This window comes from Magnolia sinica, chromosome 12, assembly GCF_029962835.1.
Source record: "Magnolia sinica isolate HGM2019 chromosome 12, MsV1, whole genome shotgun sequence".
Lineage (NCBI taxonomy): Eukaryota > Viridiplantae > Streptophyta > Magnoliopsida > Magnoliales > Magnoliaceae > Magnolia > Magnolia sinica.
In genome coordinates, this window is record NC_080584.1 from 67,198,866 (window position 1) to 67,225,002 (window position 26,137).

Consider the following 26,137-nt stretch of genomic DNA (forward strand, 5'->3'; position numbering starts at 1 on the left):
GTTTGGAGGGACTCATTTCAAATTTTTAGTGATTGCCTTTTTTTAATTCCATCTCTGATATTGGTGGGGCCTTCCCATGATTGTCTTTGTTATTTCAAAAATGTTTTTGATTTGCTCAGCTTGAGTGGCTGCCCACATGTTTCTACTACTTTAGATTGTGTTTGGATGTACAATCGAGTCACTTTCAAGTTGGAAGATCACTACTTTTTGTTAATCTGAATGTCTGCAATTCAAATCACTTTGTGCATCCAACACAGCTACAATTTTTTCATCACTTTCAGCAAAATCAAAGAGACTAAAATTTCAATTTGTTTTGATGGGCTTTTTCAATGGCATAGTTTCTTGAGTTCATGGCCACCGGCTTTTGTAGTTGGTTGTATCTTTAATTCTGCCAGATGTTACAGTCCTGTTTCGGAATTGAGTCATCCAAGCTTGATGAATCCCATCAGTCCCATTTCTGTTTTGCGGAGGAGCTTTGTCGGTTTTTTTTTCTAGTAACAGAATGTGGCTTTTATTCTTGCTTGGGTCTTGTTTGGACACATAACTGAATTGAATTGTGAACATTCGGTTCTATCAAGAGGAGATGACCCAAATACAATTATATTCATTTCAAGTTGAAATTGTAAGTAACTGGATTGTGATTTGCATCCAAACCAGCATTTTCTGGCCATTCCACATTGTGGGGCATCTGGTTTACAAACTTCCATATTTTCTTTTTTCGACTCTGACTACCTTTGGTCAAATATGGTCTCCCATTTTGCCCGAGAAAAGCTCTTCTTGTCAGTGTCAATGCGGTGATATTTTCCCTTTGAGTCGGTGGATGTTAAGTAGTTCTCATTGTGTTGGGATTTCAATAGCCTTCTTGAATTCCAATTGGTTTAGGATGCATTGAAGGTGAGTACTTCTACATGTGGTGGACTTAACTCCTCCATGTTTAGTGAATTCCATTTGGAAACTTATCCTTATATAGAGAAATGCAAACGCTACTCGCGAGGGTTGTGGAATCCAGCCTTTCATCATGTGGGCCCAGTCTATCCCCCATGGGTCAGTTCACCCTGATGGACAGGTTGGATGCCACACACACCCAGGTGGGCCCCATGCATGGAGAAACTGGCGTAGCTTCCTACACATTTAGTCTTGTGAGATATGGGTTATAGGTAGTTGGTTGTTTTTCCCCCCAATTAAATAGGGGTATTTTAGTCATTTAAAAGTTCTAAAACACTAAATTATCTTTTCTTTTATATCGTAGTATAGAAATGAAAACAGAATGGTAACTTTGAGATTTTTAAAGTGCATGACGGTGATGCATTCTCCGGTATCTGTGATATTATTGATGATATCAATACATGTTTCCATCTCCCAGGACTCCAATACATGTAAAGATAACAATATTTTGAACACTGGTTGGAATTGAGGACCTGATCTTTTTGGAGGTGTGGGAAAAGATTTCTGATCTTTCACGACTTGAGATTTCCTTCCAAAATGTATCTGGAAGCTAATTACACAGCAGGCCATTAGCCAAGGATGGAGCTTTTTATGAGATAATTGCTGATAATTGGGTCTCTATCTTGCTCTTGAAAATTTGTGCTTTTCTCTGATTTGCACTGTGCATATTGTTTCTTTTCCTTGATTAGTAAATTATGTTCATTTAAACTATATAAAATATTTTTATTTAATATAAAAAAATTGAAAAATCTACAAATACTTTTTGTTGCTTATTTGATTCTTGTCTGTGGACAGCTTTGTCTGGTATTTGCACATGGTGTTCTTCTCTTTGTTGTATTGCTATCATGATTTTTTCCTTGCATGGGCAAGGGTTTTTTTTTTTTCCTGATGTTTCTGTGGAACTACTCTACATATGTTTTCTTCTCTTTGGATAATCTGGCCATTGGTTCCTATCTATTGTTAATCTAAGGGTCCTTTTAAAAAAATAATCTATTTCTTTGTCATATTAATCTCCTTGTATATGCTATTGTGGTAACTCATGCCATTTTTGGAGGTTTTTTTTTATTTAAATTTTTTAAATTTTATTGTTATTATTATTAATTTTTTTATAAAAGCTAATTGCTAATGTATTTTTCATATTGTTCATGACTGGTCAGTTCTGGTGTCCCCATAACCGGGCCATGTTCTTCAAGGGATTCATATTATTACATTTCAATTCTGTGCATAACTTTGTCATTGCTTGCACCATGTGCTCCTCTCTTTTACCTTCTATTTTGTCAGCGTGCCTATGTGACCTGTGTATTGATCTTGAGCTTATTTCTCATTCATTTGGTTTCAGTTTCAGTGAAAACATTATCACCGATCCTGGTTTTGTGGATATATTTCCAGCCTCACAAATTCCGAAACATATGCAACATCTTCTTAAGCCCATTTATCGCACCATGATTGGTGCATCAAAGGAACCACTAGGATCAAGAGATACGGTAAAAGAAAAGGGATTCCGTGTGACAACAGATCCGGGTACTCTATCCTCTATACTGAAATGGGCATCAGATGCTGAGGTACCTCTGGTGTAGTTAGCTTGTTATATTTGTCTTAAGTTGATGTCTTCCTCTATCTCTTAATAGTAATCTTAATTTTTTTTTTTTTAAATAGCAATATGATGCAGGACCATTCAATCATCTAATGGGAGATCACAAGTGGTCCCATTGCTGGTCGATTGAAGTTCATGGCCATCCACAACTGTCCAATTGAAAATCTTGGCCACTTCAGAAGCCCAAATCAAGCTAATGAAAGATAAGGACCCTATCAACGGTCCTGTCGAATGATCTCGACGAGATCAATGGTCCAATTGACATGTGGGCCCCACAAGGTTAATCTGATGGCTCAAAAATAACCATTGTTTGGACTGGGATTTACAAGTCCAACCGGGTACTGTAAACACCTTTATATACAAACCATATAGATTTTTATGAGTTCCTGCAACTATATGGGCCATATACACCATATAGCTAGGTATATATCCAATAGACTCGTAGAGAGATCTGGTGAGTAGAACCCTTCATTTAGTTTCATTTAGCATCTCTTTTTAGTGCAAGTTCGAGACAATTTAGAAATATTTCTTTTTCGTGGGCCAATAGGATTGAAGTATTGTCTTCTTTTATTTTTAGGAGTTGTATAAAGCTATATATACATAGCCATTATACAGATCTATATTGATTATTTGATCAAATGAAAGCTTTTTGCTTCTTTCTGTTCATATCCAGTTTCAAAATTTTAACCGTGGCTATATTGTTCATTTTGTTTTTTTCTCCTTTTTTTTTTCGTGTTAATTCAAGTTCTTGGAATATTTTGGGATTTCTTTACAGGTCAGGAAACAATCATACATATCAGGAAATTCAGTTCCGCATGCAAACCTTGGTGTCCTTGATAAGCTTATTGCAGCTCGTCATGAGCTTGCAGAGGTTACATTTCCTTCACTTCAACCCATCATTCAATATCTTTAGTTTTGAAAGTTTGGCGATTTTCCACAATTTCTGTGCTAAATCAAAATTGAAAATCTGTTCTCTAAGCTGATTCTTTTATGTTATAAACCAGTAATTTTTTATTTTATTTTATTTTGTTGTTGTCTTTTGTATGCAGATAATGGGGTATAAATCTTACGCTCAATTTGCAGTTCATCCGAATATTGCATCATCACGAGATGTTGTGATGCCCTTTTTGCTTGATTTAAGCAAGATTATTACGCATAAGGCTGATGAGGTAAATTTGTGTCCTTTCTTGGGTGTAGTTTTGATCGTTTTCCCAATTTTTTCAGTTGTAGAGTGTGAAGTTTTTCTGGTACTTTCTGGATGTCTTTTTTCCCCTTGTAGGAGTTTAAGGCAATTAGGGATTTCAAGAGGAAAATATGCAATGAAGATTGTGCAGACTTGGAGCCATGGGATGAAGCTTATTTCACGGGAATGATGAAGTCTTCTACCTTCAAGTTAGACTCCTCCGCAAGTTGAACCATTGTTGTTTCATGAACTTTACTTGCTTTCTTGTGGCACAACTCCTTGCGTGATTTGAGCCTTAGATGTCTTTTCAACCAAACTTGAAAACCCAAACCTAAATCCGATCCCGAACTTGAACCCGATTTCTTAAACTTAAACCTTAACCTATTCTCAATTCCCTAAAGTTATAACCTGTAACCTAAACCTTAACCTAAACCTATAACCTACACTTATAACCTAAACGTAAAACCTAAATCTAAACCTAAACCTAAAACTTAAACCTATAATCTAAACCTATAACCTACAACATTAACATAAACCTATAACCTAAACCTATAACCTACAACATTAACATAAACTTATAACCTCCAACATTAACTTAAACTTATACTTATAACCTAAACCTATTCTCAAATCCCTAAACCTATAACCTAAACCTAAACCTAAACCTAAAACCTAAATGTATTCTCAAATCCTTAAACTTAAACCTAAACTTAATCCTAATCTCAACTCCCTAACCTAAACTTAAACTTAAACTTGAAAATCCAAACCTAAACTCGATCCCGAACCCGAACTCGATTTCCTAAACCTAAACCTTAACCTATTCTCAATTCCCTAAAGCTATAACCTATAACCTATAACCTAAACCTAAAAATTAACCTAACCCTACAACTTAAACTTAAACCTTAACTTAAACCTAAACTTATAACCTGAAACAATTTTGAATCTACCATGAAGGCATGAGTAAGGACCTAGGTGTGTGTGCACAGTCGGTGATGTGTTCACCACACTAAATTTTGTGAGCCCCACCGGGAAATAGACTATGAATAATTTTTTGTATTTTATTTATGATGTATTTATGTATGGACGAATGTGGTGGATAAGATTGTTTGTGTTTGGATGGATGTAGTTTATGTTTGGATGGATTTACGTATTTTGGATTTAGATGGATGTAAATGTGAATACGATGAAATATATTACATAACAGGTGTATATTAGGAAGAATATGATGACATATACTGTAATAGGAAAAAAGAAGAGACTTTTACCTACGAAACGATCTCTTCCTCTACAGTCCCATTCGTAGGTAAAAGTTTTGAAAATATTTTTACCTACGAAAAAATCCGTAGGAAAAAGATTTGTATATAGCATTACTTACGAAAAGATTCGTAGGTAAAAGTTTTGAAAAATACTTTTACCTACGAAACGATTCGCAGGTAAAAGTTTTATAAGTAGCTTTACCTACAAAAATATTAGTAGGTAAAATTTTTGAAAATATTTTTAGTTGCGAAATTATTTGTTGGTAAAGGTTTTGAAAATATTTTTAGCTATGAAATTATTCGTAGGTAAAAGTTTTGAAAATATTTTTACCTATGAAAGTATTCGCAGGTAAAAGTTTTATAAATACTTTTAACTACGAAATTATTCGTTGGTAAAGGTTTTGAAAATATCGAAAATATTCGTAGGTATAAATCTTGTAAATATTTTTACCTACGCAAATATTCGTAGGTTAAGAGTCTTGTCAATATTTTTACCTACGAAAAAAAGCGTCGGTAAAAACTTTTACCAACGAAACAATTCATCGGCAAAAGTCTTACCTTTGCCAACGAAATTTCTTTTTCGTTGGTAAAAGTTTTTCCCCTCGGTCTTTTAGCAATGAATTTACCAATGAAAATTTTCGTCGGTAAAAGTTTTTGCCTACGAAAAAAAGGCTTTTGCCAACGAAAATTGTCGTCGGTAAAAGTGACTTTTCTTGTAGTGACATGTGCACATCAGCTAAGTATATGTGCACATGTGTACATCAGCCAACATATGGAGAAATTAGTCTAAACATGTGTACACATGTACATCAGCTAACATACCTGCATATACACTTGTGTGCATGTACATGAGCCATCATGTGTGTACATGTACATGAGCCATCACGTGTACAACAGTAGCCAACAATTCATGAGCCATCACACGTGTACATGTACATGAGTCATCATGTGTACAACAGTCATCACATGTACAACAACCAACAATTCAAGTATGGTGGGATACGTCACCAGTAGCTATGTTTTAGTGGTTGACTTTAATTCAACAACTATTTAGTTGGTATGATGCACACGTATGGGGTATATGCTACATACTTTCATGGTTTGGTAATCCACATCGCTGGTAGATTGAGTTGCACCATTGGTGGATTATACCCTACAAACTTTCCCTTCATGGGACAATCTTAACTTTTCCATCTGTGGTCTACCAATGGACGGTCGATTATAGAAAAACACAATAACAGTCCACATTCAACATTAAAGTGGGAGTATATATCTGCTGTAATATATATTCATGGGGTACATCACGTGGATTCTTTATTGTAAAGTAATCATATATGGACCCACTTATCAGAATAAGAATGCGTGTACTTAGCCATTCCGTTTTTCTAATACATCAGCTAGTGGTGTATTTCAATACAACAACATTAGCCACTAATAGCTATGTTGTATTTCAATACAACAACATCAGTCAAACTGATCTCTACGTATGCTTAAGATATGGCATAACGTACACTAGCCATTATGACCCCCCACGTGTACAAAAGTTATGGTATGACATATATTTGTGATGTACACGCATGTGTTATTTTTCTATTATGATGTACACGAATGTGGCACATTACTTGGATCAATTCATAAATCAACAAAATGGTATACATGAACCCATACCATTTGAAAGCCTTGGATTCCAATCCAAAAAGAAAGGATAGGCCACTTACCTTTTTAGATGAAAGTAATCGGAGATCCGTCGTTAAATGCTCTGATACCACTATTGGGAAGCCGGCAGGTGAGCCCTCAAGATCTGACGATCTACACGAAGTTTGGAACCCTCACAAAGCAGAAGAATGGTGCTTCAACGACCCGCCTATCTACTACTGGAGCAGATGGAACTATTCACACCTTTGATCCTACGGTATATAGTGGCCCCGGATTGCGATCTATTGATCAGATCGTCCCAAGGACAATCTAAAATGGACAGACTATAGTGCACACTATATATCTCTGTATACTCTCGATTTATTGTATGACTCAATGCTTTACACGAGAGAAGCGCATTCCTTTTTATAACAAAGGAAGGAGAGTTTGGGTGGGATTGGGATAAGGCCAAATATTCCGATCAAATCCCTATCTTCAATTAAAAGTCAAATTCATATTTGAATTTGAAATTTAATTCAAAGGAAGAGACTAGAGAAAACATGGGATGTACCCACTAGTGATTGCTCACAAGTGGGCCCCACTGGCCTACGTCCAACAAAAAGGTCCATGTGGCTTCACATTAGAAGAGTGCATATACCCATCTCATTCTCATTCATCTAAGATCATCACCTCAACCTCCGAATTCAAGCACCATAATCACCACAACCACTGAAAAAAATACCCGCTAGGGGACATTAAACTTAAGGCAGTGTCCACTCCAATCTCTATTTTACAACCGTGTATATTGTCGTACAACTGGGGCCAATGTCCCACATGCATGATTATTATTCTTATTGTTTTTTGGGTCAATTATCTTAAGGTTTCTTAGTTACTTGGTTAGAAAGTTAACAATAGTAATTTGGATACCCTCCTCATATAAGAACACTTTAGAGACATTTAAGCACCTCCTGAATTGATTTAAAAAACCTAGAACTTTCCCTTTGTTTCTTGAGATTGTAGAAAAGGTGACTAACAGTGAGTTTATCTCTCAATTTTAAGTGTGCGATTATCCTTCAAACTTTCATGAATCTATCACAAAGCATCTATCTGTTGAATTCCACCATCCATCTCATGCATCCGGCATTAACATGGTTGTTGAACATGGCAATTTTCTAGAAAATGGAGAATCCTTGTCACGAAGATTAGGTCATTTGTTTCACAACTTATTCCATTTTCTTTTCTTTTGATTTCAAGTTCTTTTCTTTCTTAGCTTCAAGGAATTAAAAATTGGATAAAAATAATTGACCACGTGTACTGTCCGCCTCATGCTCAGCAATGTGTCTAGCTACTACCCCTCCATGACCTTACTTTCCTTGCTTGCCCTTTGGGGTGTGTATGTATTAGACGGGATTCTAGTGGAATTCATGGTTTCAAATATTGTTCGATAGGACATAATTGTGAGGGTTTTAGGTGAAGCAGAAAAAAATATTTTTAATAGTGAACGCTAATATCCACTGTGTGAGGATATTAGGAGTGGAGTAGTTGTGTGGCTATTTTTCTAAACAGTTGGTGTACACACAAGCAAACCACTATAATTTCTGGTCTTGTGGTATGATTGTTTATTTCTTTTTGTGGATGATTGTAATTTTTCTTTTTTGCATTGTGGAGAATGTTGTAATTTCTTTTATGCAAGGGTGGAGAATGTTGTAATAGCGTAGATTTCATTCTATTTATTTCTTTATTCCTTTATACCAGTTTGAGTTTTTAATACATAAACCGTTCTAGTAAGGTTGTCCTACCATAAACCCTTGGTTTTTATGGTGTAAGGTTATCCTTAGAACAACATCTGTATCAACATCTCAATACTCATTCTTTTGAGGTTGTCTTTAATGTCCGGATCGTGGGATTGTCTATTACTATCTGTATTTAATTTATTTAAATTTTGCTGTTATTTTTATTTTTTAATTTGGCATAGTCCTATTCACCCCTCCCCCCACCCCCCCTCTAGGACATATAGCTAGACCTTTTCAAGTGGTATCGGAGGCTAATTGCTAGCTTTTAATTATTCTTATTGGATTTATTTCCTGAGTTAATCGTTCTGAGCTATTTGAGATGTTAAATTTTGATAGCCTTTCAATCACTAGGCCTCCACCATTTGATGGCTCCAATTATGCCTATTGGAAAGCCAGAATGAAGATTTTCCTAAAATCCATGGATGAGAGCGTGTGGCAAGCCACAGTGACTGAATGGAGCCTTCCTACCACTGAAGTAATTGGTATCGAAGGATCCAAGTCTATGAAAATCACACCTTATTTTATTTGGACCACACTTCAGAAAAATGAGAGTAGTGCCAATGCAAAGGCTTTAAATGCCATAACTTGTGCACTATCACCGAATGAATTTAAAAGAATTATATCTTGTAATACTGCAAAGCAGGCTTGAGACATTTTAGAAATGACACATGAGGGAACAACAATCGTCAAGAAATCTAAAGTCCAAATCCTCACAACCAAATTTGAGGAAATACATATTGAAGAAAATGAAACCTTCATGGACTTCTATATGAGATTGAATGACATTGTAAACTTTATAAGGGGTCTCGATGATAAAATCTCAGAAAATAAAGTCTATGCAAAGATACTATGCTCACTACCTGAACGGTTCAATTAAAAGGTGACTGCGATCTAGGAACTTCGTGATACAGACAATATGAGGGTAGAAGAATTAGTTGGGTCATTACAGACCTATGAGTTAAACTTTAAAGCTCCTAAAGGTAAATCCATCCCCCTTAAATCTTCTAAATGTATTTCTCAAGAAAATAGTAATTCTGATTTAAAAAATTCTAAAGATGATATGGCCCTTTTAGCTAAAATTTTTTATAAGATTTTCAAAAGTAAAAAAGATGGTTAACTTTCAAAAATCTAATGATAAGAAAATATCTAAATCTAAAACTTGGAAATCTTTAAAAGATGGTCAATGTTACAATTGTCATGAATATGAGCATTTAACGAATAAGTGTCCTAAAAAGGACAAACCTAAAAATTAAGGTATGTTGGCTACTTGGGATGAATCTTCTGGTTCTGAAGCCTCTTCTGAATCAGAAGAATCTGAAACCGAGTTGGATAATGAAGTTAAAGCCCTTATGACTCTAGCCAAGTTCACTTTTTCATATCATGATGATTCAACTAGTAAAGAAAATCTGAATAGTGATCATGAAAATGAAGAAGATCTTCAAGATGCTTATAATGCCCTTTATAAGGAGAGTTGTAAAATTGTAGTTAAACTTAAACTTTAGAAAGAGAAGTTTTCAAAACTTAAAGAAAATTTTGATACTCTTGTTTTATAAAAATCCCACATTTCAGATTATTTTGAAAAAAACTAAATGCAATTTAGATTTCAAAACCTCCCTTATTGAAAATCTAAAATCCGAAAATGAAAAAGTAAAACTTTAAGTCTCTTTACTTTTGAGTTTAAAAGATACATGGAGGTATGCCCAAGGTGATCCTAAATTAGAAAAACTATTATCTGGATCCAGAAAATGTAATGACAGATCTGGTTTGGCTACGACGAAAATATTCCTCCCAAACATAAGAATACTCCTCCTAAGTTTATGAAAGGAGAGACTTCAAACTCAAAAGGAAAAAGTTCAAATCAAAATTATTCTAAAAATGCTAAAACTTTTCAATCCTTAAAACCTAAAAGCATCCATATCAACTATAAAAATCAGAATTATAATCCTTTAGCTGAGAAATTGTTGATTTACTTAAGAAGCTCTTAAAATCTAACTCAATGGGTCGGTCTTATAACAACTACAATCATAAGAAGACCAACTATACTCCTAAACCCAAAACAGTTATGAAATGGGTTCCTAAGGTCACTTGTTTGATTGCCCACACAACTTTCAAAGCTTCTAGCCATTCAAAGCGGTACCTAGACACTGGTTGCTCCAGACACATAACAGGTGACAAAGGTCTGTTCACCAATCTTAAAGACATGACTGATGGTGCAGTCATATTCGGTAATGGTAGCAACTGCAGGATTGTTGGCCAGGGTACGGTCCAACTTTTTAACCTCCCTTTATTTAACAATGTTTTATATGTAGATGGTTTAAAACACAACTTATTAAGCATTTCTCAAATATGTGATAAAAATCATAGCATAAAATTCACTAACATAGGGTGTGAAATTTTAAATAAAAATGGTTCAGTAATATTAATTGGTCATAGGACTTCTGAAAACTACTACATTGTAAGTGATTCAAGCTCATCTAATCTATCATGTTACATGGTCCATACCGATGAGACCGAGTTATAGCATAAAGGCCTTGGACATGTACACTACCGCAACTTATATAGATTGAGTAAAAGAGAGTTAGAAAGAGGCTTACCCAAAATACAGAAAATAAATAAAATATGTGGCAAATGCCAGATTGGCAAGCAACCTGGGAGCTCTCATAAAAAGGTGGACTCCAATGCCAAATCTAAACCACTCAAACTCCTCCACATAGATCTTATTGGACCAACTAGAATGGAGAATCGAGGTGGCAAGAAGTACATAATAGTAATTGTTGATGACTTTACCAGATATACTTGGGTAGTCTTTTTAAGTGACAAATCGAAAACTCTTGATGAAGTTAAAAGGGTACTTAGATGTATCCAAACTGAAAAAGAGACTCAAGTCTGTAAGATCCGTAGCAATCATGAATCAAAATTTGAGAATAGTGATTTTGAGAAGTTTTGCAGTGATCAAGGAATATCACATGAATTCTCTGCACCTAAAACACCACAACAAAATAGTATTATAGAAAGAAAAAATAAAGTGCTTCAAGAAATTTTAAATGTAATGTTAAACAATATGAAGCTTCCTAAAAATCTTTGGGCCGAAGCCGTAAATACTGCATGTTATATAATTAACCACGTTTATACTTGAAAATCAAATGGTAAAACAGCTTATGAAATGTGGTTTGATAAAAAGCCTACTGTCAAATACTTTCAAGTTTTTGGCAGCAAGTGCTACATTTTACATGACCGAGAAAATCTGGGTAAGTTTGACACCAAAAGTGATGAAGGGGTATTTTTAGGGTATGGTCTGAATAGTCGAGTATATCGGATTCTTAATAAGAGAACTGAAGTAATTCAAGAATCCATTAATGTGGTTATTGAGATAACTTGAATACACCTATCTCAAGTTCAGATAATGATGAAGTACTTCTAATTGATAAACCAGATTCTTCATCAAGTCAAAATAACTCTGAACTGAGAACTGTTAAAGACCATCTAACTAATCAAGTTCTTAAAAACCCTCTCATTGGTGTGCGCACTCGTAGACAACTAGAAGATGTGTGTAACTACGTGTGCTTTAAATCCCAAATAGAACCGGCTAACATAAAAGAAGCTCTTACTGATGAAAACTGGATAGTTGCAATGCAGGAAAAGCTTAATGAATTTGTTAGAAATGATGTTTGGTGCTTAATTCCTAGACCAAAAGATAAACATATTATCGGAACTAAGTGAATTTTTAAAAATAAGTCTGATGAACTTGGTAATATAATTAGAAACAAGGCTAGGCTGGTTGTACAAGGGTACACTCAAATTGAAGGCATCGATTATGATGAAACCTTTGCCCTAGTAGCTTGTCTTTAATTAATCAGACTATTTATATCCATTGCTTGCTTTAGAAAGTTCAAAATATACTAAATGGATGTAAAGAGTGTTTTTTTTAATGGCGATTTATATGAAGAAGTGTATGTTGAACAACCAACGGATTTTGAAGACTAAGAATACTGATCATGTCTACCGCCTAAAAAAGGCTCTCTACGTTTTAAAACAAGCTCTCAGGGCATGGTATGAAAAGTTGACTAAGTTTTTACTAAGTCATAACTTTATAATGGGAAGTGTTGATAAGATTTTATTTGTAAAGAAACATATTGATCACATTTTAATAGTGCAAATTTATGTTGATGATATTATTTATAAATCTACCTGTGCTAACATGACTATTGAGTTTGCATATCTTATGAAATCCAAGTTCAAAATGAGCATAGTTGGGGAATTGAATTATTTCCTAAGGTTACAAGTTAGACAGCAACCTAATGGTTGCTTTATTTCTCAAACCAAATATGTTCTGAACTTAGTTAAAAAGTTCAGATTTAAGAATGGGAAAATTTTTGATGCTCCTATGAGTACGACTCTAAAATTCTCAAAGGACTTTAAAGGTAAGAAAGTAGGTCCTAAATTGTATCGCAGTATGATAGGTAGTTTGTTGTATTTAACTGCGAGTCAACCTGATATTGCATTTAGCGTAGGGATTTGTGATAGATATCAATCTGACCCTAAAGAGTCACATTTAACTGCTGTTAAGCGGATTATGCGATATGTCGCAAGTTCAACTAATCTGAGTCTTTGGTATCCACATGATACTAGTATTCAATTAGCTGGTTACACTGATGCTGATTAGGCTGGTAATGTTAATGATAGGAAATCAACCAATGGTGGTTATTTTTATGTTGGGAACTGTTTAGTTTCTTGGCGGAGTAAGAAATAAAGTTCCGTATCGCTCTCTACCACTGAAGCTGATTACATTGCAACAGGTAATGCATGCACTCAGCTTATTTAGATAAAAAGAATGTTAGGCCACTACCAGAAAAATGGGCAAAGGCTACAGATTTAATCCATAGCCATACTGTAGTCGTAGGTGCCGTGTTAATAGGTCTAAAACTTATAGCTACGGATTTAATCCGTAGCCATAGCTTAAAATAGCTACGGATATAATCCGTAGCAAATATTTCTGTAGCCAAAAGCACCAATAGCTACAAATATTATTGGTAACTAAAAGTAATGTTGGATCCGTAGCAATATACCGAATTTCATAACAGCTACAGTTAATATCCGTAGTTATTTCCTACATTAAAAAAAATTATAATCATAATTCATTCATTCAATTACCACCTGCATAATCATTCATTCATTCAATTACCACCAGCATAATCATTCATTCATGCAATTACAATCATTCATTTATTCAATTACAATCACATGGTCTCATTTAATGGATTTGAGTCGAAAGATTCTAGAAAAGGAAATGCAAGATTCTGGTGTTGGGGATACCTATGAAAAAAATCAAAATCAGAACTGTTTGTACAGGGGAAAACGATGCAACAGCCTGGTAGATGGTTATATATCTCAAGTTCTTTTCAACTAAGTCTCACTCATCCATGATTTAGAAAAAAGAAAAAAGATAAGTTCATCTGAACTGGTAATTATTCAATAAATAGCAACAGCTGAAAAAAGGGGTTGATCATTCACTTTTGCCATTTTACTGGGCGACAACAAAGTTATGGATGACTTCCATGGCCAATTGGTGAGCAGTCTTGTTCTACAGCTTGCAAATTCATCCATGGCTTCATATGTGTCTTTGTCAGCAAAAAGCTTTAGATTAAATCGTGTCAGTGCCTTTGTTAAGCCCTCCCACTTCTCAACTATCTCTTTCAGTTTGTCAAAGCCCTGCATAGGACAGGAAGAAACTTAATGTATGCTTACTTTGCCGGTATAGAACTGTTCGGATTTTCTATTAGTTGCCCCAGGAATGATATGTTGATGAAAATGGGGCAAAACCTGTGGTAGTGTTCTTTTCAAAAAGCTTAGACATTTGTTAAATTTCAGATCCCAAAACCCATGAAATAATTCAGGTTGCAAGTATGGCTGGAAGAAATTCAGATGTTGTAAATAACATGACCCAAATACAAACTTGGGTACTCACCAGGCGGGTTGTGAAATCACCGAAAAATTCTCCCTATTGGCGTTTGCACCTCCAGTTGTAGAACAATGGCTCCAAAACCTTTTCTAGATCATTAATCTTCACCTTATTTATGAAACATTTTGCTAGTGAGGTTTGGTTAGGCGTTCCCCCGAGCCAGACCTGTTTGAAACATGTAAAAGTACCCCATCATTCATCCTTCTAAAATAAATCTTACTTTAAATATTTGTAAGAGACATCCTATAATGGATCTTTAGAAGGACATTTCAGTGTTCTTGCTTGTTTGGGATTTTTCCCCATTTTTGGGGGCGGACAGACGTGTCCAAAACATTAAAATGGCCTAAGAAGGATAAGAATATATGGAATTGCAACAGTAACAGATTGCTGCAGTGAATATCTATAAGAGAAACAATTACAAAAATTATTTTCCTTTATGAGGAAACGAAAACCAATTTCCTCACTCTTGGCTTTCCTTAAAAAGGGGAGCTATCAAATCAGAGGAAATTAGTCCTTTCCTCCATTGAATCCCATTTTCCACCAATCCAAACATCCACTAGGACTTAACATGTTCTTCAAGCACATTTCCTTCCATCTTATCCTAAGTAGTGCCCATCCAAATGGAATCTCTCAGTTGGTCCAACAATGAAAACGAAATTTCTCAAAATGGCCCATAGAGATGAAAAGGACAATCTTGAAAATGCAATCAGTTACTTGCTTAGTACAGCAAAGTTTTGTCCTTTGTGTCCATCCAAATGGAATCTAGCCATGGCTAGACTTCGGGCAAGGCATCCACCAAATGTCTTTCCTTTAATCTAGAAAAGGGCCAGTACCTATGAGATTGAAAGCCAGTATTTGCAAGTGTGGTAGCTAGGCCAGTTTGGATCGCCCCCAATGAGCAATTTGGGTTGAGATGTGCCTGTTTGTGACATTTGGGGGTTACAGGTCAAGCTCAGGTCTAGATTTTGGGCCAATTTACTACATGGATTGAGCTTTGTATGGCCCTTGACCTGACTCAAACCCAACCCATTGCCACCCCCAGGAAAATCCCTCCATCCAACTTCTAGGGTACATCCAAACAACCAATTTATACTTTTTCCATTAATAATATATGCAGAATGTAGGGAATAACAGCACTAGCAGCTGAAACAATGAAGACCAATAAACAAGATATACTGCAACTAAAAAGAAAATGGCTATTTTTTAGTTCCTGCCACTCTATTTGTTTTCAGCTCAATATCATGTCTTGTATAAAAACCTGGAACTTACCTGTTAGCAAAAAAATACATAATACTAATGAACCAAAATAAAGGAATGCAAGCAAGGAAACCCTTGGGTGCATGATAATTAATGCTTTGGAAAAGCGAGAGCCACGACAAGGTGGAAGGGCTACCTGAAAATAAGCTAGAGTGACTTCTGTCACCGTGTGCTGGCATGGACATCAGCTAAGGAGTGTGGTGGGGTATTATGATCCCAATGGTTTTAAGTAGGGGTGCCAATGGGTGGGGTTTAGACTGGGTAGGGGTTAGCACAAGCCCAACCCATTTACAAAATGGACCAAGAATTCGTGCCCAGACCTTACCCAAAGTAAAGGGTTCGTCAACATTAAGGGGAACAGACAGGTAGAAAAACCAGCATAGAAGACTATACATTGACGGCCATGGATGAATCTGTTTACTTTTAAGTAGCAAAAGGGAGTTCCAAACAAAAGATACAAAGTCACAGAAGATTACATTTTCCATTCAATGTAGGCAACTTCTTTCACAAAATAATCAGAATGAAATAGAAGAACATGCAATGACAGCTGCTGAGAATAGCCACAGAAATTGAAGCAAGGAAACTCACTTTCCATGTTGTTCTTGCACACTCTGAGTGGCGGATTTTGTGATTGTTTCCTGCTTCAAATGCCCAAAAAAATCTGCAAAACTAAAATTAGTAAAGCATAGACTTGGAGATATCGACTTAGAAATAGCCTTTCACATTTACATCAAACAAATGAAATAAAGGGTCAACTAAAAGTAAAGAAAATACTGATGATCCTTGGATTTGATATGAAAATTTAGCTACATAGCAATTTGCTTGCATTGAGGGCTGAAGAATATCACGACAGAAACAAATGAACAAAATTATGGAAGTGCATGCTACACATACTCTCATATTTGAACTTTCAAAACTCCCATGCTGCAAATCTAAGCTACCTGAAGACTGGTGGTCAAACTGTAAAAGACGGATCCGCAATTAACTCAACAATCAATATTTCTAACAACACAAATAACAAAAGCATGTACACATTAGATTGATAGAAATATTGCTAATAGTTTTCAGTTTTATGATTGATTTGAAATGGGATTAGTCAACAATTATTCATGGGATGCCTAAGGCTAAATAGTAGATCAACATGTGGCGGCACATCAAATGTGGACCACTAATCAAGTATTTATAACCATCCATTTTCTTCATAGATGTGGCGCATTAATGAGCACATCCGCCTGATGATGAACAACTGGAACCTTGCCATGAATCCACTGTAAAATGCTTCTGATGAGAACTTCCAATTCTAAGAGGGAAAACATCGTGTCCATGAGTCCATCACAGAAATAGTTGTTTACCCAAATACAAAAGCCTCACATATTGGAGCCTTGTACAAAATCAAGTCTATTCGGTGGGTGCCATGGTATTACAATTGATGGCCTACATTTCAAAAGATCACACAATTCACATAATCCAGGCATGAACAATAGGTAAAAAATGACTAGTATAAAAATCCAACCACTAGTGTTCCATTCTCCAATCAGCTTTTATGGACATGTTTAACATGAAAAAATGTCAAGAGGGCCCAAAGATCATTAGGATTTGATCATACCATCAAGAGATCAAGATCAATGATCTAGAAGAAAAGCTGGACAGATTGTAGTAAAAATAATAATAATAATAATAATAATAAAATCTTCAATTGAATAATCCTAACGTCTAATAAATGCATACGAAAGTGAATGTTTTATACTTGATATTACTAAAAATGATCAAGTCATTGATTTAGACCCTCCATCATGTGGTTTTCACACCTTTAACTAATTGTTCTTCACTCTTTAAAAAATCAAATTGGTCCAATGCTCGTATAACAAGATTTGGAGAATCCTTGGTGGGTACTGCAGTGAAATGTTATCCTCTTTTAGTGACCATTTTTTGGGTATTACAATGACCAATGGACATTTAAAAATTTTCATGCCCATCATTATCTAAACATCATAATTGGGCATTTTAGATATTAGAATACCTGTCAATTGAATTCCCAATGCAAATGATTAAGGGCACGTTCTAACTAGAGTTGGGATTGGATTATAGGTCTTTTTTTAGTTATACCTATTAAAAATTTGGTTATGGACTAGCCTCACAAAAAAAAAAAAAGGAGGGGGGGAGGGTATGGATTGGGTGGAATTTGGTCAACTGTAAGAGGTTCTAATCGGCTGTAAAAGATGCATGCAAAGGAGGTCAACAAGATTTAACATGTGATATATCTTATCACAGTAGGTTCAAATTGGGGGCACAAACACGAAGCATAGTAATTTGCTAACAGAAAATGGGAATGAATGATGAAAAAATCAAATTCAAGATAAAAACTAAAACTATGCAATGGTGACATTTAAGCCTAGAGCTTGATGGATGACTTCGGAGTATACCTCGTACTCATAAGCCATGGTTTTATGGCATATATGTTCCACAAAAAGAAGGTTGTCATGGTTCATCCACTTGGATACCTTCTTTAGAAATAACTCATAGTTCTTCATATGCTGCGAAAACAAATAAGGTTTAAGTATTCCTCGTTCAATCCCCATGATTCAAACAATAAGCTTTGATTTTAAGATGAGAGAAGATCATTTACATCTGATAATATAATCTCAACATTTGATAGCTGAAGGTTCCTAAGGAATGAATGTGAAAAGTTAGCTGATATAACTTCTTCAATAGGATTCTCTAATTGTATTTAACATACTTAGAGATTTTTCCTCTCCATTGTCATGAACATTATGGAAACATCATTAGAATTACAACAATTTGGTTGCCTCCTCTTCTATAGACTAAAGGTTTCAAATTCAATTTGAGAAAAAGTCGAACTTGCTGAATTGTCTCACTGTGTAAGGTTTAAGAAATCTATAGTAACATTAAGAATAAGTCAAACGACCATACACAGTCGGGTGATGTCAATGATAATGACAACAATGATGTTGGCATTTGTATGTATGCATGAACCAGTATGTACCTCAAGAAGTCCAATGATGATTTGGAATTTGTCTTGAATTCATTAATTGCATGTAAACAACTTGATATCAGTCCCAAAGAGATAGTGGCCGACCATTGTCTGTGCTCATGTTCATACTGAAACAACCATTTCAGTAGAAACTTTGATGCAGTAGATGTTATTACATGGAGGCAAAATCTGATGATACCAAGAGATGCTAAATGAAATTAGTACGAAGAACTCATTAGTTTTAAAACTCGGTAGTGAAATAAATTCACAAGTGAAAGAGAAACTACATATATACAGTATGATGGAGATTCTAAGACTGTTTTCCACAGTTAAAAATATTTGTGCCAGAGAATGTAATGGGTAGTTTAAACTCAATATCAATTTATGATGAAAAAAGAAAATTAAAGAAACTATCTGATTGACTCCCTTCCAATCTCTGATTCTTTGATGAAGTTGGTGAGCTTACCATTGACCTGACTAAGCTACTAAATAAAAAAATCTGGAGTACGGGCAAAGGTTTTGAATATTGACTGACAAGAGTATCATTTTCAATAAAAGTTCAAGAATCATTTGGACAACCAACTAAAATTTTTTTTTTTTTTAAAAAAAAAACTTTTATGATTATGATTCGAGGTATTTATATGACAAACTGAATTTAAATATGGTGATATGTACATGAGGCTGTTAAAGTTTAAGGAACACAAAATTCAGATCGGCTGCATCAGATCGGTTGACAATAATTTTGTGTTTTGAACATGGATCAAGGAATTTTCATGCTAGTTTTAGGTGGCAGATCCTCAGGGAAAATGAAAATAAAAATTGCAATGTCATAAGAGGATCAAAATAGTTGGTGACACTAAGAAAGATGAAAGAAATAGACCATTTTATATTACTAGTGAATCAATTGAGAAGAGTAAGACATTGCACTTCATGATTCTAGCTTCAAGCTTCAAGCCCTTCAATTCGGTGTTGTGTGTGTGTGGAGCCGGTTGCAGAACTGACGCCTGCTAGTAAGAAATAGATTGATCAAACATTGGTTGCTCCAAAATGTTGATCAGATAGACAATGAGGACACCTCAGAGATCTAGTGGATTGGAAAATCAAACCCTTCAATTAGTGGCCTACAAACAAAACAGTCCAATGATCAAAGGTCTAGGATCTCCCAATCATGTTGGGGACCATCAGATCAATGACTAAGACCACTGAACCATGGCCCCACTCAAAAAATCCTGCAAGTCAACAAACCAAACATTTACTGAAGTGCAGGATCTTGTAATACCTCCACTATCAATTGCATCAGGCTTGCCACAGGCCATTGATTTCTTGAGAAGATGATTAGAGAGCTGAGAGGTTAATTGAATCTACCCATCCCTTCCAGCACATTGATAAAAACATCAAATTCGTTCTTCCCACAATATGGTTAGTCAAACAACTCCTTACTATATCGGAGGAAAGGGGAATCCAAACACCTTAGGAAATGCATGGACTCTTGCCCGAGGATCTGCCACTTGAGCAACCTCTGAAGATCCAAACCTACAGGCATCTAATCGACCCCAAAGGGCCTGTTTGGCCGAGCACATTGGATGGGATTGGGCCTAAATGGACCACACCATTACTAATAAATTTTTAACGGTAGGTGCTTAATATCCATTGTTTTCTATAGTGTGGTCCACTTAAGCCTTGATCTGCCTCCTTTTTTAGGCTCATGTCCTAAAATGAGCTGTTAAGATGAATGGACGGCTTAGATAAAACATATACATTATGTTGGGCCCATAGAGCCCCTTACGGGACTGCCCACCTTTAGATATGACGTGTAAAGTGCGTCACTTTTAACAACGGATTAAAGCCGTAGTAATTTAGCTACAGTTTATTTCCGTAGCTAAAAGCCTAGATAGTCCGTAGCCTTTGCTCATTTTTTTGGTACTAAGCGATTACGTAATTGTACAGGACTATATGGTTTTATATTGTGATAATTCCAGTGCAATTAATATATCTAAAAATCCAATCTAGCATTCACGAAACAAGCATATTGACATTAGATATCACTACATTCATGAGTTAGAGGAAGAAAAGACAGTTACTTTGGAATACATTCCTACTGAGACTCAACTTGCTAACATTTTCATGAAACCGCTGGACAAAAGCGAGTTTTCTAAATTAAAATTTGATCTTAATATGTGCAATTTGAATTGTTATTCATGCATTTCTATAACATAATGTATATAGATGTTAGTTTGAATGTTTAAATTTCAAATTTTCATGAAAAATGCACATTTTTTACTGTGCATGACCAGTCGAATACATACTCAACCAGTCGTGGCACGACCGGTTAAGCATGTACACGACCAGTCGTGTAGCGTGGGTTTGACCTTTATTTGGGAAAAAAAATCAGTTTTTCTTCATTTGGGTTTCTTCTCCAACGGGTCCTAGCACGACCGGTCGAACCCATCTCCATTGTTCTTCAAGGTTAATGCTTTATTTCCATTTTTCTTATAAATTCAAGTTCATATCACTTCTTTTTCATTTTTGTAGTGATTTATTTCTTGTTTTCTTGAGGTTTTTGGAGTTTTCTTCTCCAAAATCTGATTTTGAGAAAACCCACTCTACTTTTTTTGCAACCTTTTGATTCATTGATTTCCTAGTTGCAAATGGAAGGTAGAGACAAAAAGAAAAGTTCTCGTGGTCATTCAACATCTAGATCGACACCTATCACAAGGCGCCACCTTTGGTCACTCAAAGATGATCCCTCCTATGTGCGGGATTTAAGGTTGCACAATGTTATATTTGAATGACCTGTTCATGTTGAACATCTTACTCCATTTGAACTCCTTCCTCTTCTCCAATCTGTAGGATGGGCTAACATTCTACATTGGGGTAGGCCGGCATATTGGTCTATTGCGCAAGCTATGTATGCATGTATTTCTGATTTTTCAACTGAAAATTTAACTTTTATTATAGCAACTAGAGAAGGTCCATTTAAAGTAGACCGACATCTGATTTCTGGCCTAATGGACATACCTGTCAATGATAAAGGTATTCCAATTAGCACTCTAGTAGATAAACCATCTGAATTAGAAAAACATATGCTTACTAGAGCATTGTGCAATATAAATGCGCAATGGAGTCAAAATGGGAATGCACTTGCTTCAAAGTATTTGTTACCCAGATATAGGGTGCTTCACAGGATATTTATTTCAAATCTTTATCCACGTTTTGGTAACAAAACCGAACTCACCACTTTCATGGTTCGAATTCTGCATTTCATCATTTCTAGTACCAACGTATGTCTTCTTTTTTTAATTTTTCATTCCATCATACAATTTCGTCTCCATCTTGGATACAATGATATCCCTTTTGTAGACTGTGTTGGCCACCTATATGTTAGTGGCTATGCCTATTGGAGTGGCTCTCATTCAACACCTAATCTTTAAAAACTCAAATATAAACAAAATGAATTTGACGCTGGCTAATGGTCAAGTCAATATGGGTGTTGGTGGAGCTGAAGTTGTAAATGAAGAAGAGGGCAATTTACCTCCAGAAGACATTAACATGGATGATATCTTTGATGAGATCGAATCAGATTCTGAGGCAGACCCTGATTATCAGCCTTCTGATTTTCTAAGAGGTTGAATTCTCTTGAGGAACAAGTGGCTCAGATTCGTGTAACCCAGGATTCACAATTTGCTTATGTACGTAAATATATGAGGCGCATTAATAAGGGTTTACATCAGATTGATCCATCTATTCCTACTCCTTCTTCATGATCTGATTAGTATTTTCTAATCTTGGTTTATAATAACTTTCATGATACTTGGATTTCTTTTGTCTTGTGAGGTTATACTTAACTTGGTTGAACTTGGTTAATTATGTTTGAATATGACTTGCATGGATACTATCTTGATGATTTATTCCTCACTAGTCTTCTTATTCTTCCTTTATTATATTATTCCACTTCTATTTATTTTTTTATTCCTTCCTTTGTCATATTGTGACAAAAAGGGGGAGAATTTTGGCATGCTTAGTATATGGTGATTATGGCATATTGGTATACGGCATGTGAATTGTATATGGATGTGGTTTATGGATTGTGAATGATTCTATTTTGGTGAAGGCAAATTAAGTAAAGGGGAGTATTGTTGGAGGAATTGATGCGAATTAATGCTTTGTTCTGTTTACAACTGGTGCATGATTCTTTAACCAGGTTGTAACTGGTTTATATTAATAATGCATAATTCTTTGTGCATATAATGCTTATGTTTGTATGGAGTGTGTTTTATCACAACTTTAACAAAGGGGGAGATTATAAGTGCTATGGTTTCTAGCTCCTATAATTGTCAAATTTTGTAGTGCCAAAACCTCTCTTGGAATCTGTGTCTTGTGTAGCTCATCTACATAATCACGTCTATGCATCTCTTAAGGATAAGGGTCTTTAGTTCAAAAACTTCAAAGGCAAGATTACTTGTTCATGTTCCTATACAAAATCAATCGTGAATTTAAGCTTTCAAGCTTCAAGAGTTCAAGATTTTCAAAGCTTCGTACAAGTCAAGACAACCTTCCTAAATTTTGATACTCGAGTTCAAGCTTCAACGTTAGTCAATTTCAAGCTTCAAGAGACTTAAGTTCAAGCTTCATCCTATGACAAAATCTCAAGCTTCATGAACTTCAAAGAACGACTATCAACTGAAGAAAAAGAAGTTTCAATGTTCATACATCATGTTTAAGGTATGAATGACCCAAGATTGTCCATAGGATAGGTCATTTTGAATACATAATTCAATTAGATTATTTTATAAGTAAATAGACTGTTTCTCGACAGTCTTGGACTCTGTTTGACTAGTCCTAGCACTGGCTTAACCAATCCAAGAAATTCCTCGACTAGTCCTAAGTTTGTTACAAATTTTCAGAATTTTTTGTTAAGCCTCGACCAGTCCTGAAGACTGCTCGACCAGTCGTGTGAACAATTCTCGACCAGTCCTACAGCCTCGATTCAAAGTCCAGTAACTAAATCTAGTTCCATACGACTAGTCGTTGACAGGTCATGACCAGTCGTGAAGGTCCCTCGACCAATCGTATAGTGCCTACAACCAGTCGTGGAATGACTTTATCTTATTGCGCTCAAACTTTTAAAAATCAGTTGGTCTTACGACCAGTTGTGGTGTTCTCAGGACCAGTCGTGAACGTGATTTCTTCACCTATAGATAGAGCACAAATTTTAGAGTTTTTCATTCAATTCAAGCTAAATCAATACGCCACTCTAAGAGATAAGTTAGTGATCTTTTTAAGCTATATTGTGCTCATTTAATATTCTCTTAATTTAACTTTATTATATTTGATTTTGTATTATTTACTCCAATCACATTTGAAGAAGGGATAGAGTCTTGCCCTTTGCTTGGAATCAAAATCAAATAGAGCTAGCCCAACTTGATTTAATTTAAAATCAATTTATAATCTAGAATCATTTCTTAAGTGAGTTTGGACATTGAATTTCTGCGTTGAACTTCTACTCCGATTGGGTTCTTCCGGGCTTCATTAAAAAGAGAATATCCAAGTATTTTACATTATTATAAATTTCTGTATTTTGGTTTCATTGAGATTGTGCTAGAAAAATCTCTCTGTTTTGGTTTATCTTAGGTGATCCAGAAAACTCAGAGTGTGGGGTTTTTGAATTGTGTAAGCCCACTTAAAAGACACAATTACACTCAAGCGAACCACTATAATTTCTAGTCTTGTGGTTTGATTGTTTATTTCTTTTTGTAGATGATTGTAATTTTCCTTTTTGCATTGTGAAGAATGTTATAATTTCTTTTATGCAAGTGTGGAGAATGTTGTAATAGCATAGATTTAATTCCTTGTTATTTATTTCTTTATTCCTCTGTATCAGTTTGAGTTTTTGATACACAAACCGTTCTAATAAGGTTGTCCTGCCATAAACCCTTCGTTTTTATGGTGTAAGGTTGTCCTTAGAACAACATCTGTATCAACCTCTCAATACTCGTTCTTTTGAGGTTGTCTTTAACTTCAGCATTGTGGGATTGTCTATTGCTATCTGTATTTAATTTATTTAAATTCCGCTGTTATTTTTTAATTTAGCATAGTCCTATTCCCCCCCCCCCCCAAGACATATAGCTCGGCCTTTTCAAAGAAGGGATTTAAGTTTTTCCCTTTCTTGAGATCAAAATCAAATCAAGTAAGCCCGAGGTGATTTAATCTAAAATGCATTTAGAACTTAGAACCTTTCATAAGTTGAGTGTGAACATTGAACATCTATGTTGAACATCTACTTCAAATTGGTTCTACCGAGCTTCATCAAAGGAGAATATCCAAATAAGTTTATTTACATTTCTGTAAATTTCTTTTTGGTTTTTGAGATTGTGTCAGAAAAATCTCTGTTTTAGTTTGTCTGAGGCGATTCAGAAAACTTAAAGTGTGTGATTTTTGAATTGTGTAAGCTCACTTGAAAGATACAATTGTAAGGGTTTTAGGTGAATCTTGAAAAACCTATTTCATAGTGAACGCCAATATCTACCATGTGAGGATATTAGGAGTGGGGTAGTTTTGTGGTTGTTTTTCTAAATAGTTGGTGTACACACAAGCCAACCACTATAATTTCTAGTCTTGTAGTGGATGATTGATTGTGGCTTAGTGTGAATGTTGTAAATTCTTTTTAAGCCTTTGTTGAGAATGTTGTAATCTTTTTATGCAAGTGTGGGAATGTTGTAATAGTTTAGTTATTTTCTTTGCTATTGCTATTTTTTTATTCCTCTGTATCGGTTTGGGATTTTGATACACAAACCGTTCTAGAAATCAGGTTGTCGTACCATAAGCCATTGGTTTTTGGTGTAAGGTTGTCCTTAGAACAACATCTGTATCAACCTCTCAATACTTGTACATTTGAAGTTGTTATTCATTTCTACTTTGTGTGATTTTTAGTGCTATCTTTTTAATTCCACATTTAATTTGCTAACCCCACCCCCCTAGGACTCTTAGCTCAACCTTTTCATAGTTCACTTGAACTTTTACAATGGTTTGAATTTTTGAGCTCATGGCCTAAAACAATCTCGGCAAATGGCCGGATGGTTTGGATGTAATACATACATCATAGTGGAACTGTAGAATTTGGTGACGTCAACATCCCACCAGGGTCAGTTGTAGAGGTGTACATGAACCGAGCTAGCTCGGTTAGCTCGCTCGACACGACTAAAAAAAAGCTCGATTCGGCTCAGTTCAAAGCCAAGTTCGAGCCGAGTCGAGCTGATTTTTTGAGCTAGCCCTAGCTCGACTCGACTCGGATTGAACTCAGCTCGAATTAAACTCGGATCGAACCAGTTCGATGACTCAATTACTTTGATATTGATGTTGCTCACCAAGTGTTTGATGAAATGACTCAAAGAAGTGTGGCTGGTGGCAAGGAAGATATGTATATGAAACCAAGATCCTTTTTTTTCTTAATTTTTATGTTGCTTAGAAGGTGTTTGATAAAATACCTGTAAAACCATTGTTGGTGTCTTAAATAGAAAGAGATT

At 35.4% G+C, this 26,137-nt stretch overlaps 1 protein-coding gene across 2 annotated transcripts; it reads left to right on the top strand.

Moving 5' to 3' along the window:
• The first annotated feature begins 2,039 nt into the window (after positions 1 to 2,039).
• LOC131220601 (mitochondrial intermediate peptidase, mitochondrial-like) lies at positions 2,040 to 4,032 on the top strand. 2 transcript variants are annotated; one of them, XM_058215427.1, is made up of 4 exons: positions 2,040 to 2,507; positions 3,285 to 3,410; positions 3,589 to 3,708; positions 3,819 to 4,032. In XM_058215427.1, exons 1-4 carry the CDS (start codon positions 2,091 to 2,093, stop codon positions 3,951 to 3,953), a joined length of 798 nt encoding a protein of 265 aa, XP_058071410.1. In that variant the 5' UTR covers positions 2,040 to 2,090; the 3' UTR covers positions 3,954 to 4,032. The 2 variants fall into 2 exon arrangements, with proteins under 2 accessions (XP_058071410.1, XP_058071411.1); XM_058215428.1 differs by having other exon boundaries at positions 3,315 to 3,410.
• The last annotated feature ends 22,105 nt before the right edge of the window (positions 4,033 to 26,137 follow it).

Bases quoted from the DNA above. Each gene is read 5' to 3' on its own strand.
- LOC131220601 (XM_058215427.1), top strand. From the start codon at position 2,091: ATGACTGGTCAGTTCTGGTGTCCCCATAACCGGGCCATGTTCTTCAAG. The intron at 3,411-3,588 runs GTTACATTTCCT...TTTTGTATGCAG, and splicing joins CTCGTCATGAGCTTGCAGAG to ATAATGGGGTATAAATCTTA. The intron at 3,709-3,818 runs GTAAATTTGTGT...TTCCCCTTGTAG, and splicing joins TTACGCATAAGGCTGATGAG to GAGTTTAAGGCAATTAGGGA.